Here is a 17,100-nt window from a genome sequence, read left to right on the forward strand (position 1 = left end):
AATCGAACCCAAGGATACCTGTGGCGTCAGTGTGCCAACCGAACAGAGCATTTTTTTTCAGTAAATTCCGCCACTATATCGTCGCTGGTACTTCGTGACTACAAGACGGAGAAATCTGAAATTGAGATGTGTTATATATCTGATGTATCTGGTATGATAGTTGACTGCTTTTGTTTAAAAACCTAAAATCGAATATTTAAACTGTAGAGTTAGGTCACCTTGCTGACCAAAGGAATTGTTTTTTTTTTAAATTTGTTTTAATTAAAAATCTAATGGATAACAGCTGCTTTTGTTTTGATTATTAAAATAATAAAATATGTCCAATAAATATGACACGCACGCGAAATTCGATATTATGTTCTTAGAATTTTGGTTATAGCAAATACCACGGCGCCACGGTTTTGGTCATTAGGTACTCATTTCTGTGTTTCATCACAGGCACGGCTGAATGAATTATTTTAATACACTTGTTTCAAACAAGTTTTATAAAACTTACAAACTCCTTCAGAATTCGGATGAGAGTATTTTTTTTTTTACTTAACAATATTAATTTTCAGAAGACAAATTAAATAATTTGATTAAGTTAACGAATCAGTGTTAATTGATAGAATTCCAAAACTGAATTAAAGGGCTTTATTTATAAATGAAAAGTTGAAATAGTTAAAAATTAATTGAAATTAATATGCTCATACTCATAGACTTAACATTTTTATCAGTTCCGTGGACGATGTTATAGAAGAAAAATGTATTTATTAAAAAAATAAATTATTATTTATGAATTAACTGACGCTCGATGGGTAATTTTTACAGAACTACCATACATATATTTAAATTTTATAACACAATAATGACAAATATTTTGTAATTGTTGAACTGTATTAGTTTATATTGTAAGTTCTAATAAACAAAAAGTGACAAATATATATAAGTTTTAATTTATTATCATCATTATAATTAGGTACCTAAGTATAAATATATTCATTATATATTTAATATGTAGTGCAAGATTTGATCCTTCGAATACAATTATTGTGATAGACGACACTAAAAAAAAAATCAGTTATATAATTTCCTACCAATCGTCTTTTTAATCTATTTTTATATTTTTATTTGTATAAAAATAATGACAGAAAATATAATTACAATTTTCTAAATATATATCTACATGGTTACATGTATACTATTTTGTTATTTGAATAGACATTTAAAATCCATCCAAAACTTAAGGAAACATTCTTTATGTTTTATTTTGGCTATAGATGGAAATTCTAGTTAATTTATAGAAAATTAACTTTAATACAATTTGCATTTTTGAAATTATTATTATGCAGCTATATATTACTACCATCCATTGTTCTTATTGTTCTATTTTTTATGTAACGATTGAATGAAAACCTTATGAACCAAAAAGAAAAAAAAAATATTATGTAGCCATGTACTTTACTATTCATGTTATACATAGGTACATAACAGGCACGAATTCAGAGCAAATATCTGGGGGGGGGGGAGAGCCTTCAATTTTTTTGTTAATGTAAGATTACAATATTGGAAGCACTGTCCACCATGAACTGAGATATTTCTATCTTAGTTTGTGCTTCCCAGAATGATGAGTATAAAAATATATTATATTATCAGACATACATGTAATTTAAAGTATAGTAATATCAGGATCTGAAGAATTATTGAAAAATTTGGGACATAGTATGTCTGGGGGGAGATGGGCTGGGCCCTTAGCCCTCCCCCTGGATCCGTTCCTGGAACATAATACATACGGTTGGGTTCCACTTTATCGGGTTTCTTGCATCTAAACATCTTACAAGTAACAGCAATGAATTTATTTATCCGTATTCATGGTTAAATGGTTAAAACTACGACCGTATGCAAGGGGGTGGGTATAGGCGTGGGCTTCAGATCCCACCGTGGCTTTTTTAAAGATTTTTTAAAAAAGGTTAAAAATATAGTAGTGTTGTCCATGTTCATAAAAAATGTATTTATTTAATTATAATATTATATAAGTACATATTTCATGTATTATAATACATCTATTGTGGCTGTCTGCAAATTTGATGTAGGTAATAAAAGCAGAGATGCTCTCACTAGGTGTTAAGGTGAGTGAAGAACAAGGGTTGCCATAAAAGTTCTAAATCAGTAATCTCAAAAAAAAAAAATGTATCATAGTTAGATTAGGTTGATTAAAATGATAAAAAAATAAAGTACTTAAACAATCTTTTGTAAGATATATTTATGAATATTATGATAATACAACATAATTGTTACTTACGAAATACCACGAGTCATGACAAAACTAAGATGATTTGACAATAGTTAGAATAGAAATTTCAAAAATTTCAAATGTTTATTTTGTTATAGGTTTTATTTGTAATAAGATTATAGATACGTGTATTTATGAGTACATATACATGATACATCAGCATTTTAGACTGCCCTGCCTAGTTATTGTTTGTCGTCCAATTTCCGATGGTGCGCGGTGACTGCTATACGATGTTGAGATCCATAATTGTAAATTCATATGAAGCTATACAATTGCAGGATGATTAATATTTTTTACTTTTTATACAGTCACGTACACCCGTATTCGTATTTCGTATGGACTGCAGATTAACATTTGAGAAGAATGTTTGTAAAATGGTTAGGTATAATGTATTTATAGCTATTATCTACAGTTCGACATTAAGCTAAAAACTATATACAGCAATATTGAAAAAAAACAAACCAATCATTGACCGTCACTAAATATATAATAAAGTTTAAAGTATGTCCGAATAAAAATAATAATACTATGTATATCTTAATTTAACAATGAGATTAGTTAAATGTAATATTGTACATATAGTCATAGCTCATAGGTCTGTATAAACATTGTAGATACATAAAGCTAAACATGGTCTAAGTAATATAATTTAAATAATATGTATAACTTATTGTATGATTAGGTATCATAACATTATATGGTATCTATTTTAAATGACTATACACATGCGAGACTGAAATGAAAAACAGTTTATAATGTTGTCAGTTAAAATATAATATGAATTTCACTTGGTTTAAAGTAATTTAACTTACCCGTACTCTCTCATTTCTGGGATACTTTGATTTATTTGCTACTTTTTTTTCGGTTTTCTCATTAATAACCAACATGTTTTCATTTTTTCCTTCTTTTTCTATCGATTCATCATTTATACTTGAGATTTTTGCTTCCTCTACAAAAACATGAATATTACAATGTTTGGTTGATATACGTGGCAGGTATGATATTATAACAGTATAATACATTAATACCATATTTTTAAAGGATAATATTAAATTTATTATTATTATCATTATAACTAATCAAATCCAGAAAATACGAACAATTTATATGATGCAATATTATATGTGATATCAGAAAACAATATTTCAATGGTAAACTGATGAAAAAAAAATATAAAATGTTTCCCTCTAAAATCATTGCTAAATAATAAATGCAGTCTACACTTCCACAGGTCGTTAAAAAAAAGTAGCAACTTAAAAAATATATTATTTTTTCAAAACTTTTTTTAATATGATTTAAAATTATGTAAAATTAACGTTTTTAAAAATATTTATAGTTTTTGAAATAGGTAACAAATGTTCTTCGATAAAAGAATAAACTATCTGGTAGATATAATATAATCATTGTTTTATTAATTAATTTATTAACAAATAAATAAACAACATTATTATTGTCAGAGATGGTGGAAAAGGTGAGTAATGTAACATCAACCAATTGACAATTTTTTTAATGTAAATTAATGCTGCTAATGCTAGTAACCTAAGTTATAACTTTTTAACTTACGAATATTTGTTATTTTATTTTGTTTATTATTTGCTATTATCAAGTTCAAATATCCTATATAATTTTTATAAACATTTCTCCTACTAAAAATAATTTAATTAACCCGACACAATATTGAAAAATAAAATAAACAATAAATTGTACCATGTTCTAAAAATATTTGTGATTATAATAATATATATATAGTTATCATAATAATATATATATAGTTTACTTGGTGTCTTATCATTGAATGATTTTTTATCCTCATTAATTTGTTGATCAATCTTATTATTTGTGTTGATTTCCTGATAATTTTAATAAAACAAACAATACTGTACATAATCATCGAAAATAAAACTTAGTCGTACCATTGATTTTATTCTAAAATCAATGGTCGTACCTAAAATATACTATATAGGTATAGCATTACTTTTGCACTTTCTTTGACTATGATCAATACTTCAAGATCATTATCATTGGCTGGAGTAATCGACGTGAATGGTTCAATATTCTCTTTTCGCTCTTCGATTATCTTTTTCACAACCCTTAATGGAGGCAACGAGTCGGACGATTTGATTTGTTGTGAGCTATTATTGGCGTTTTCGCTTTAGAGAGGCTCGGCGTGTATTAAAGTATGATTTCCTCCACAACTCACCTATAAAATTATTAAAAACACCGATCCCTGGTATATTTAAATCATTTGTTGATATCTATGAATTAATAACATACCATCTGTACGTTTAAATTTTTATCTACGAACGCTAACACGAGCGTTGGAGTTGTTATTTGATTGACATCTATGCAGAGTTTTCCGTATTTTCCGTCGCCACACATAAATAGTTTACCACTGGCTGAGACGATAATTAAATAATATATTCGATTAAATTAGTTAAACTAGTCATAAAATATAGAGTGATTGAATGAAAAAAACATACAAAATTGAATTACAAAATATTTTAAAAACTATCGACATTGTATTAGTGTAAACTTTTGCATGCAGTAGTTCAAATGCTCAATAATTCAGAATTTGAGATAAGATTATATATAATTAAAATTCTTGAATTACTTGTACCGCATAGTAAAATATTTTAGCTTAAATAGTCACACTACTAAGTACCTAATAATTATTAAAATAATATCCATAAAATGTATAGCATATACAAGTTAGCGTGTTGTAGAATTTGCACTCTGCGGGCTTATTATTTTTTTATTGTTAAGTATAGTCAATATATTGTCAGTTAAAAATACCAATGTTCTTACTTCTTATAAACACACACTTGCAAAGGAAAAAATTGGGAAACTGGCTCTGCTCTATACGTAATAGTGTACGCCTATCCACTGACCCTTCTTACACAATTTGACTTTATCGTACCTATCTTGTAAATTTTGTTTGCAATCCTTTAACACATGTTACAACTTTTTATTGTGTAATTTTGTTCTTATATACTACATGCTAATTGTTCCTATTGTTATGCAGATTGTACTTTCATTATTGAGGGCCTTGACCGTTTATATTAATAAAACAAAATTAAAATAATAGATTTCGAGTGTATATTATAGGTCACTGTAATGACTAATGAGTATCGACTAATTTATGTGTTAAATTAATGATTAATGATTAATTGTATATTTGAATATGAAAAAAAGGTTTTAAGCGAAGGTCGGATGGATTAGCATCTACGGATAGTTTTTTTTATATATATTATATTATAATAATATTTTATTAGTTGGTAGTTTCAACTGATTTTTGAAAAAATATCAAATTTAATTGGAGGTGCCATATTAGAATAGGTTCGTGGTATTAATAGCTTAAAATTAGTTGAAATGTTTTAAAAACATTATATTGTGTATATAAAAAATAATAATACATTATACTAAGGGAATGTCGGAAAGTTTGAAGTAGTGAGATTAACATTTTAATACAAAAATCGTTCGTGAAAAAAAAAATTGTTTTTTGATTGAATATCTAATTTCGACGACATTTAAACTTCTAATTTCAAACAATAATTGTGCATAATATGTATTCTGGAGACTCCGTAATCACATCACTAAATTACAGTATATTAAAAATAAAAAAGGGTAGAAAAATGTTATTTAAATCGAAGCACATCGTGTTACCTATAAAGTTGCATAATATGTAAGTATTAATTATTTACCGGTAATAAAAGCACTGTGGCTCTGGCCGCACACAATCTGAACGATCGGTTCGTTGGTAATTGGACAAGGGTACAGATGACCTTGTGAAGTGACGCTTCTTAGACCTATTTGTCCACAGTCGTTGTTACCGCAAACGAACACTTTTCCCGCGTCTATGAGGTCAGTTTGACATTGAAATAATAATTAATAAAATAAGCGTTTGTGTGTATAATTTCAAATTTGTGTAGGTATTATAAACGTATGTTATGTTTTATATCGATCGACGACACGTTGTAGTTATGGACGATTTGTGTACGGTTAATAGTGATGATTTTATTTACCGTTCAATGCGATCGTGTGGTTAGCCCCGCAAGCGACTTTTACTATCTTTTCAGTCGTGTCAACCCTGCTAAGTGACCACTGGCCATGGCCAAGTTTTCCATATTCTCTATCACCGCACGTATACAAATCCCCGATTCCTGAAAACCACCACCATTATAATAATATATGATAATAAATTGTACTATATTAATAACAAACATAATATAGCGAATATAATATAATACCTATTATAGAGATGGCAAATCGGCAAATTATACCACCCAGGTAAATTCACGTTAATCTAGTTAATTTTACTGATATTCTGTTTACCATTCCTAAAATTTAGTGATTCCATATTTCAATCATTTTCACACACACAATAACCTTATGTTAATATTTTTTATTTGGTTCACAAGTACAGGTAGATGTGTAACGATTAATATTATTCAAAATGTAATTTAAGTAAAATAAATATTAAAATAATATGCATGTTAGTATACTTACAATACACTGTTTACACTTTACAGTATCACAAAATATTCTTATTTATTTATGCAAATATTCTATTATTGCACATTTGCACTTAAAATGTATTTAGTAAAAATACCATTCACTAATACTTATAAAAAAAACTTAACATAAATTTACCAAAAAAATGTTTAGGGTAAAACTCTCATCGGCCGTTAGTATTTTAATATATAACTATTTTTGTCATGCCTCCACCTTATCGGCAAACTTTAAGTTCAAACTTCGTCTCAAAAACAAAATACCTAACCATAAAGTTATTATAGCTCCTACATCTTGTCATATGGCATCTAAATCTGGGGCCAAGCAAAACCATAAAATATTCGCCCACCGGAAGCATTTCAAGAAATTAGTTTATCTGAAAATAATTACTGGATACTCATGCCCCATGGTTAGGTTGTCCATGTGTCTAATCTAAATTTACACAATGACCTACATATCCCCACACTCAAAGAGCAAGCTCATAAATACTAAATAACAGAATAACAGTTTTCACAACAAGATTACAAATCACAAGAATCTTCTTATATCCCAACTGTCCTCTTTAACCATCCCAGGAAATCATACTAGAAGGCTAAAAAGAAACTGGCCAAGAGACGCTTAAACATAATAAATTAATAAATATTACTTTTCACTTAAAATAAAAATAAAAAACTATTATATTATACTTTAGAAATGCCATTGTAATGGGGTTTATCTCCTTTCTCATTTCTTCATGTATATTTTCATTATTTATTTTATTTTGTCATATTCATATAATTAACTTATTATAATATGCTGTTATTAGTAGAGATTGGGGTGCGCCCCGTACACGCTTCCTCGCAGTGCACCCTGGTAACAATTGATACAATTTTATTTTGTCAATTGGCTAAAGTATACGGACCCTTGGTTGGTGGACTGTGCTTCTAGCATCTCCCACCTACTATGCAAGCGAACAATCGGCATCGGCATAGTAGAGATTATAAATAATCTTAAAAATAATAAAAATAAAAAAAAACAGTTTTTGTCAGGTTCAGACGTATAGCTAAAAGTTACAACAATAACAAACTTAATATATATTTATACTAATGACTAACCAGAAACTTGACTTGCAGCCAACTCACAGTGGCGCTACTAGGGGGATGTTCGAACATGTAATACAATAGCACCCTAAACTTATAATTAACACTCAAATTCAATTGGGAGACACGCCCAAGTCTCTTTGACTCCCGTAGCTATAAGATCGTCTTATGATTTTATACCTAGTGCACCCTGCGAAATTTCGTCACCTACAAGAGTCTAAAACTGTACTCCATAGCATTTGTGATGCACCACTTCGCTTGTCTAAATTTAAATTCGTATAAATATGAATAAAACTAAACCCATTCGTTCGAAATGTATGTGCAAAAACTTTGGGGAAGTTTTTCAGTACGAGTTGTGTTAAACAGTTACAAAAAATACATGTTTTCATTTAATAGTATTGATGGTGCTGGTTTGAAAACAAAATGAAATAACGGAAACACATACAATTTTATAACTCCGATGGATAATCATATAATTGTATGAACCATCAAAAGAAAAATGTCCTACTAGGTATGGTTCATTACTTACTCGTGACGAACGCGGTGTGAGTGTGTCCACAGGATACGTATACAACGGGCAGGGCGATCGGCACGATGGTGGGCACACTGACGTTGACCGAATCTTCGTTCATCGAGTTCAGTCCCAGTTGTTTGTCGCTGTTCGATCCCCAGACGTAAACGTCTCCGTTTTCTGACGGAAACCGAAAACGAGAACAAAAGTACAGTTTTTTATTGGATAATAGTACCCTTCGTAGGAGGACTTAATTTAGGGCGAGACCTATTATCGATCTCTTACGGTTACGCTTTTCGAATACATTATAATATAACCCACTATAGGTCGTAATGTGTCATGTGTGGATGTGGGAATCTTAATGTGTTTACGAATTTTGAATCACTTTTAGCATTTAGTTTTTTGGGCGGGAGGTTTAAGCGGATAGTGGTATCAATAGGATTTAATAATCCAACTGCACAGGCCTAGATATATACGAATGGACTGATAGCAAAGAGGCCTCCAGGCTCCAATACTATATCTAATAATAGAGAGAGAGAGAGAGAAGTTCAACAACAAAGATAACAATGTGTTTGGAAAAAGATATCATAGACACAGGTATTATATGCACACATTTTAACTACCTATTTCTTTCTAACAACGTAGGCATTAGGCAGCCGTACGAAGTTTAGGGGATTCACAGTCCATATATTAATATCTAATAATATGTCTATAGATTGAACCCTATGTCCACATATGCGTCGATCTATATGTATATATATAATATTACTATTGTTAATATATGAAAAAAAATAAGACCTATGAGGACCGCCGTGTGATACGATCCAGCAGATAGTTGAATGATATTCTTATCGTTGAAACGGGTAACTTCGATGGGCACATCGCTGTATGTCACGTCCGCCACCGATTGTCCGAGTTGGCCATCGCTGTTGTCGCCAAATCCGTAAACGATGTTATTCTCTGACGAACAAAAAGATAATAGTTCTCACAAGACAAAAGTACAAAATCAATTAAAGATTATCGCAATGCTTATGATACAAATATTAATATTTAATATATAAATATTGTTATTAATCATCATCCATACGACCATACTACAACTAAAACAACGCTACTTCAACACTCAAAATGTAATGATGTTTGGAATTTATTTCTAGTATTTCTAATATTTTCTCGGATTATCTGGTATTTATTGTACTTCACTGATTGTTTTATGTAGAACATATTATATTGTAATAATAATTATAATATTTATCGTTTATGACTTTATGTATTATCCGGTTATATATTATGCATATACATCGATTTTCAATATATTATTTTTGAAAGTGCTAAATATATAATATAATATATTAGGTTGAAATATTTTTAACTGCTATCAGTTTGATCTCAAATATAAGTTACCTAATTAATAGTTTAATTATTAAGCTACATTTAAAAATATCTAAACATCTCAGTCAATGTTTTTAAAAGCATTTCAACTTTGAAGCTCAGTGCATTTTTTTAAACTTTTTGGCGTTATTTATTTTTAGATTTCTTATAATAGAATTTGTAGATTCATGGATAGGTATTACGATTTACGACTCAGTATTTTAATATTTTAATATACTGTAACTAATTTAATATAACTTGCTGTAATATTCTATTTTATAAACAAAATATGTATTATCTATAATATTATGCAATAACAATAAAAAAATGTTAAGTTTCAACAAATGTGAGATACTTTGAATGTAATTTAAACTTCAAAGTATAAATAATTATTTTATTACATTTTGTACTCGCTTCAACTCTTCAAGTTATAAACAGTACCTAATTCAACATCAAGTATAATATGCATAATATTATTATGTTTTAAAAATAAACTTATTAGTATTAAGCCGTCACAAACTTTGATGAAAGTATTTGGATGCGATAAAAACGACTACGGCCAAATCAGTTCACGAAGTGTCAACATTGTAGGTCATCTGAGTACGTACTACGTACAAATAACAATACGCTTTATCCGGTACCTAAGGATTATTTATATGAAATGACTAATATTTCTAAACATATATCTACTGCGGTCACCCATCTGAGATCTCAACGTCATGTATGTTTTGGCATTTCTAACTTTGCTTTAAAATTAGTATATTGCGTTCGACTGTTTTAATATAAATATGAAATAATTATGATTTAGGAATTTCTTTAAACCAGTGGTTCTCAACCGGTGTGCCGCGAGAAATGTTATACTAGTAACTAGTAGGCTCATGGTAATAATTATTGCCTCCGGTAAAGTTGCCGAAGTTGCTGTGATTGTCAAGCGCGTGAGTGTGCCGTGAAAACTTGTGATGTATGATAATGTGCCGTAGATCAAAAAAGGTTGAGAACCACTGCTTTTCACTAAACAATGTGTTCTAGACGCTAAACGTATATTTATTAAAATATTAGTAAAATAGAACTGGATAGGGTATTATTCCGTATTATTATTTTTTACTTTACTCTCTTGTTTTCTTATTATGTTTATATTATTACTTATCTTGTTGCTATTATTGTATGCGTACCGGATAATTGAATAAATTTATGGGTTTAAAAGTTTGTATGGCTTTTCAAACTGATTAAGTTATAATATGATCAATAGCCAGAGTACAATTAAATTGTATTTTTGAACTTACAGTGTATCGTTGTTGAACACTTCGTTCAGTATAGTTGTTTTAATTCTTGTTGTTCGAACATTTTTCTTAAATGTCGGTTAATCGGAAAGATTTATCAATAAAAAAAAAAATTGATTATTCGTTTTGATAAGTCGGAAATACGTTTACAGAAAGAAGCGACTAAAAGTTTTCCCAAATAAATATTTTTTATTATTTGTGTTTTTTATTATTGTACCTAATTATAATTTCATTGTAAGTATACATATTAATAATAATAAAAAAAATATTTTATAAATAAGCGGGCTAATTAAATCAAAATGACCTGCATCAATATGATAAAAATTAAGTGGAACTCATTGTAATATACTAATATATAATCAACGAGAAATTTGTATAATCTTAAAAACGATTACGAGCAAAACTCTATCAAAATTCCTTTTTCAAAATGTCTTCAAAATTGTTTGAGTAAAGAACATTTTAGAAACTTTTTATTATTTTAAAATGTTAGCTAAACAAATATATCGCGATCAAATAAGCACATTTCTGGCTTCATAACTTAAAAATATCCTTTTAACATTCAATTTAAATACTTTTATGTGTTTTCAATAATATATTGAAGTCTCATAATTATATTCTGTGGTTGTCAAAGAAAACATTAAAATTAAAAAATAAATATAGTTTCAAATTTCAATTGAAGGGAGTTTATTAATACCTATGTATGGTTTCAACCAGAATGCATAAATACATATAATTTACTATTTTAGTTTATAAATTTTTTGTTTTGACTTTTTGCAATCGATACATTCTTTAACGTTTTTAGCGTTTTTAATAATTGTTTTTATGTTCAATGCATGTTTATAGTTAAAACTACGTAACAAGAACCAACAACCTGTTAATATTAACACAAATGACAAATTACCTGTTGAAACAATTGTGTGTGACCGTCCACAAACTATATGCTTCACCTTATCTGGTTTCAAACCTATAAAAATATTCATATTTACTTATATTCATTGTACAGACAAATGGTCCAGTTCATACTTTTAACACAATTAGGCTTGTAGACATTTTCCGTATGCCCTAGGCCCAGTTGTCCGAAACTATTTTTTCCAAAACAAAATACTCTTCCGTTTTCTAAAAAACAAGTTTTCAATCACATATTTTAATTTGACAACAAAATACTATTTGAATTTACTCTATCAATAATAATATATGTGCGTGTTTCTTTGTGTTGTTATATTTTTTAAAAATAATAATTATTAATTCATCGTTATCACGCGAACATATTTATCTTGTAGAGTAAAAAAGAAAAGGTAATCACATTTATTGATTAAAAATTTGCGTTTTTAAAACGTGGTAACTAGTAAAATAAAATAATATTTACTAACAATTTAAGACCTTTAAGTTTATATGATTTTAGATTGTATATTAAATTACTATAAATTATAATAAATTATGCATACCTTAAAAAAATAATATCGTACATCATAAAGACAATTTTAAAATTATTTTATATTTTATTAACAAAAATTTGTAAATATTATAATATTGTGTAGCAAGTACAACTATATTATAATAATTTATAATAAGCCTATATTTACTATTATATATTTTGATTATTTTACCTTAGAGCCAATTTCAACAATAAATGAATATTATGGTTTGTAAATGGTTTTTGACTGGAATATTTGAATTTTTTGGTAGAATCTTATAATTGGGAAATTTTATATTTCATACATCTATATGGGCTTAATAATATTTTGTTTGATTTGCATAGTGAGCTTAGGGTAATTGCTTGCTAGGTTATAATGAAGTAAACGTTTTCTGTTGATTATAGTGTGATTATTTTGTAGTGTACTTACATTATGTTTTGGGGACCATCCGTCAAGTATTAGGTAAATATAAGACGTTTGTTAAATGTTACTTATACTTATTTAGTGTTTTGTATATTATAAAAGGTTACATTTGAACAATTTCCATTTCTCTTAATGAAAAAATTAAAAGTTGGTTATGTGTATGGATTTGGTTTCATAAATATCAAGTGTTATTTTATAAAACAAGCGGCCAGGTTATTTAAATGTACTTATAACTTATAAGTTATCAGTGGTAATTATTGGGATCTTATGTGAGGATAACCAGCCCATAGGTAAGGAAAAGGTATTTCAGATGACCCATTAATGGAAATGGAAACTGCTTAGAAACAGTGTCATCCAAAACTAAAAAAAATTGACTCAAAGTAGGTATATATGTATATCTAAATATGTGCTAATGAAACAATTTTATAATATTAGTTAATCAAAATGTAAATGTGCTTAATGTATGGTATTGGTATGGACGGTATGGTATCGGTATGGTAGTTTTGCCAGTATAATTTTTTGTATGCCCATTGATTATATTATTATCCGTAACCATTGTTTCAACGACCACTGATTGATTTTATAATTAAGGTAATTACAACTCTCATGTGTGGTTGAATTCCGAACTAAAAAAGTGAGTAAGATATAATGGAAGGCATTCTTGTCATCATAATCTATTAGATTGTATATTATAAGTTATAATATACATTGTACTATTATATTATAGTTTGCTCTTGCGTGATTTTTAAATATGTAACAATGTATTATGTCTGGCTAAAACAATATATTTAGAATGTTTTGTTTTGAGTAATTGTATTTTATTATTATTTATTCTCTATATGTGCATATTCAACCAAGTATTTTTTCAAGAAGTCAAATTTAAAACGGCACACACGACACACCCAAAGCTTTGTATAGAAGTAGAGGTCAATACGTTGGTTATAATTCATGAGGATTCAATGGCGCTATGTAAATGCGATAATCATAACATTCGCACAGCGACGCGCAATAAATATTAATTATTCAGATATCGATTAAGAGAACCATATAATACGTACAGTATAAAATATGCACTATCCATGCAAAATGGTATATAGATAAACAAACCAAAGTGCACAAGTCGAATCCTGTTGAACAAGAAAAAACTGCATATAATATAATGGCCATGGACCATATAGACTCTAACTTCTATCATTTTAAAGTTTTAAACTTTTTTAATAACAGATCAACAAGTGTCCTAATTTCGAGTTGACCGGCCGAGTCTTCGAGTTAACAAAAATAAATATTATTTCATTCAAATGATGTGGTTGTAAGTTGCCTAATCAATGATGGTTATTATTATAATAATTTAATATAGATAGCACAATTTTATTACAGTAGTAGAATAATAGTACCTGTAACTTGCCTAGGCTCGGTCGTATGCTCAATCTGTGGCAACGCTCTGAGCGTACGTACCGGCCGACGTCCGTCGTTGCTAGTACTCGGATGGGTGACCACTCGGGATTTTAGCAACATATCCTTACCAGTTACCACACATACAACCCCCCCTCCACACACACACACACACACACACACACAGTACCAGGCTAATGACCTTAGTTGTTGAAGCCTTAATCCAAGTAAAAAAAAAAAAAAACGTAAATAATATAATAGTACCTTTTTTAATAATACTTTTTTCTTTTTCATTTTAGTCTTAACCTTTCGTGTCTTAAAGGAGTACCTAGCGAACCAAATTTGTGTGGTCTACTCCTGTGCCCTGTGCGACTTTAAATACTGTTAAAGTGATAGGTAATTATATATATTATATTATCTTTCATGTGTAACAAAAAGATTTGGGGATACTTCGTTTGGAACCCGAAATTACAAAATCTTACTGCAGACAATTCCTGAATGTTCTTCACCGCAACTGATTTCGATCACTGGATCATTTCTTATGAAAAAGTGACTAGGAATGTTGTCAGCAAAACTACTTTTGCCATACGTAAAAACAGCTCCGGTCTCTGAAATCAGATTTAAATTTCACATATTAATTTTATGACACAAAATAAATTATTAAGTTTCTTTACCCTGGATTGACATAGCATGAATAAAAAACGTACAACACCCCTAAAGAAGTATATGACATTATAACATATTATTTTAACACTTTCAGAGGTACATGTTATTGTTATAATTTTGGTGGCGTAGAAATTTGTAACTTAAACCTCAATAATTACAATACATATGATATTAGAATAGGTAAGTACATTATTGTTCATTTAAATTTGTTCATTGGTTAAGCGGTTAGGTCGAGAAACCAAAACGACATACGGTAAGTATTCGTGAAGATGTTTCCATATCGAATTTCTGTAGTACCGACCTGTTTTAATATTCTATTGTAATCATGTTTACTCTTTATTTTTCATTTATTTATTTTATTTTGTATAAAACGTTGGTCATTACATAATAATAATAATAATAATAATAATAATAATAATAATAATAATAATAATAATAATAATAATAATACGTATTCTACTGTTTCATGTTCAATGTTTTATACATTTGTATGTTATTTAATAAACAAATATTATATTTAATGAAAATATTGATTTTTAACAAAATATAGAATTACTTTCAAAGTTTAATTTATTTTATACCTACAATTATTGTTATACTCTACTTTATATGGTATACAAAATATTGATCTAATCACCTGTAATTTAAGTGAAAACGAAAACAATTCTCGTTGACTGCGATGGTGTATTTGATTATCGAAAATTTAAATCATGTAAATTAAAAAAACAAAATAACAAATGTGCAAGCAAAGCTTAAATTTCTCGATTTTTTGCTGTAAAAATAGATGTCATTTTCGCAGGCATATAAAAAAAATTGTTCTTACAAAACATTGAAATTAATTTACTTAATCATTAATAATGTATCAATATACTCAACGTCAACGAACGAACAATTACAACACAGCATTAATTATGTTTTAATTTGTATATAAGTATAAATTTATGGCATAAATAATATTACTGTTTAAAAATCCGCCACATCCAGTCACCCAAATATCTAAGCCTGGTCAGTGGTCAGTATATAATATATGTATATGTAATTCAATTATTATAGGGACATAAAATATGTGACACGTCATTAAAAAAGAGGTGAGATGGCATTCCCTTGGTCCCACTAGTCATTGCACTCGATAGTAATGAGATAGAAATGAGATCATAAATAAACAAAGTATATTTGTTATTGTTATCAATAATAATCTATCGTTGTCATCTCGTGACTCCCGGATTTTAACCAACTATTATGAAACAGGAACATAATATTTTGATCGTGACTGACGAATCAAATAAAAATTAGATCGGTCGAGTTAATGCGAATGATAATATTATGCACACATGCAGAGCTGCTGCCTTACCCGGTATCACGTCTTCTTCGGACATGTCGACGGCCCGCGATTTTCCGCACTAATATTTTCCGGAACAAAATCCGTGCGGACACGAACGAAGCGTGGTGATTTATAGGCAACCAGAAACGTACCGCACATAGTGTTTACGGTAGTTACACACGTGGTTGCCAAGCGAATGTGACTACCTACGCCTAAACATCATAACAACTATGGCACTTCCCATCATAGTCCATACCACCCCTCGGGCAACAGTTATTCGAGACGGAAATGAGCACTGATGTATATTTGTAATTCGTATACATACCAATTTATTGGAGTTTGAGTTTATATTATACAAAATATAATATGAAAACATACATCAAAAATTACAAAAAAACACTGTAGAGTGTAGATGTAATGCGTACCTATATACAAAAGTACTGTGCCTATATACATATATAATATGTGCATATAAACAGAGCAGTCCTAATGTGAAATTTACCAATTTCTTAACTCAACATTTGGGCGACCTAGCAGCAGTATAAATAATAAATGTATTTAAAATTAAATATGATATGTTAACATGATATACAATTTATGGATATACATTATACACCTACGACCTATTACCAGTTAGTGCCTGTCATAAAACACCCTTTTTGGTCGAATGAGTGAATGTACATAATATTGTGTTTCAGTGGTTCCTAACCTATTTTGGATTCGCTTCGCCATCCTGTTGGTTTTATTTTATGTGCAGCCGTGTAGGTGTAGGTACAACTGTTGTCTGTTTATTGTTCTACTGCAATACTACAAGTTATGTAAAAGCAAATGTGGGACAGTAAATGAAAAATAATAACTTTA

The 17,100-nt window shown here is 28.9% G+C and overlaps 1 protein-coding gene across 1 annotated transcript; it reads right to left on the reverse strand.

Annotated features, from left to right (window-relative positions):
* Nucleotides 1-2,214: 2,214 nt before the first annotated feature.
* LOC111041268 (X-linked retinitis pigmentosa GTPase regulator-like) lies at nucleotides 2,215-16,390 on the reverse strand. The gene is given in 13 exon segments (XM_022325503.1): nucleotides 2,215-3,005; nucleotides 3,085-3,221; nucleotides 4,050-4,122; nucleotides 4,248-4,472; nucleotides 4,547-4,668; nucleotides 5,974-6,126; nucleotides 6,295-6,432; nucleotides 8,390-8,551; nucleotides 9,170-9,331; nucleotides 11,924-11,986; nucleotides 12,046-12,138; nucleotides 14,735-14,860; nucleotides 16,270-16,390. Coding segments are annotated over 13 exon segments (1,503 nt in total). The 5' UTR covers nucleotides 16,295-16,390; the 3' UTR covers nucleotides 2,215-2,981.
* Nucleotides 16,391-17,100: the final 710 nt, after the last annotated feature.

Source organism: Myzus persicae, unplaced genomic scaffold, assembly GCF_001856785.1.
Source record: "Myzus persicae strain clone G006 unplaced genomic scaffold, MPER_G0061.0, whole genome shotgun sequence".
Taxonomy (NCBI): Eukaryota; Metazoa; Arthropoda; class Insecta; order Hemiptera; family Aphididae; genus Myzus; species Myzus persicae.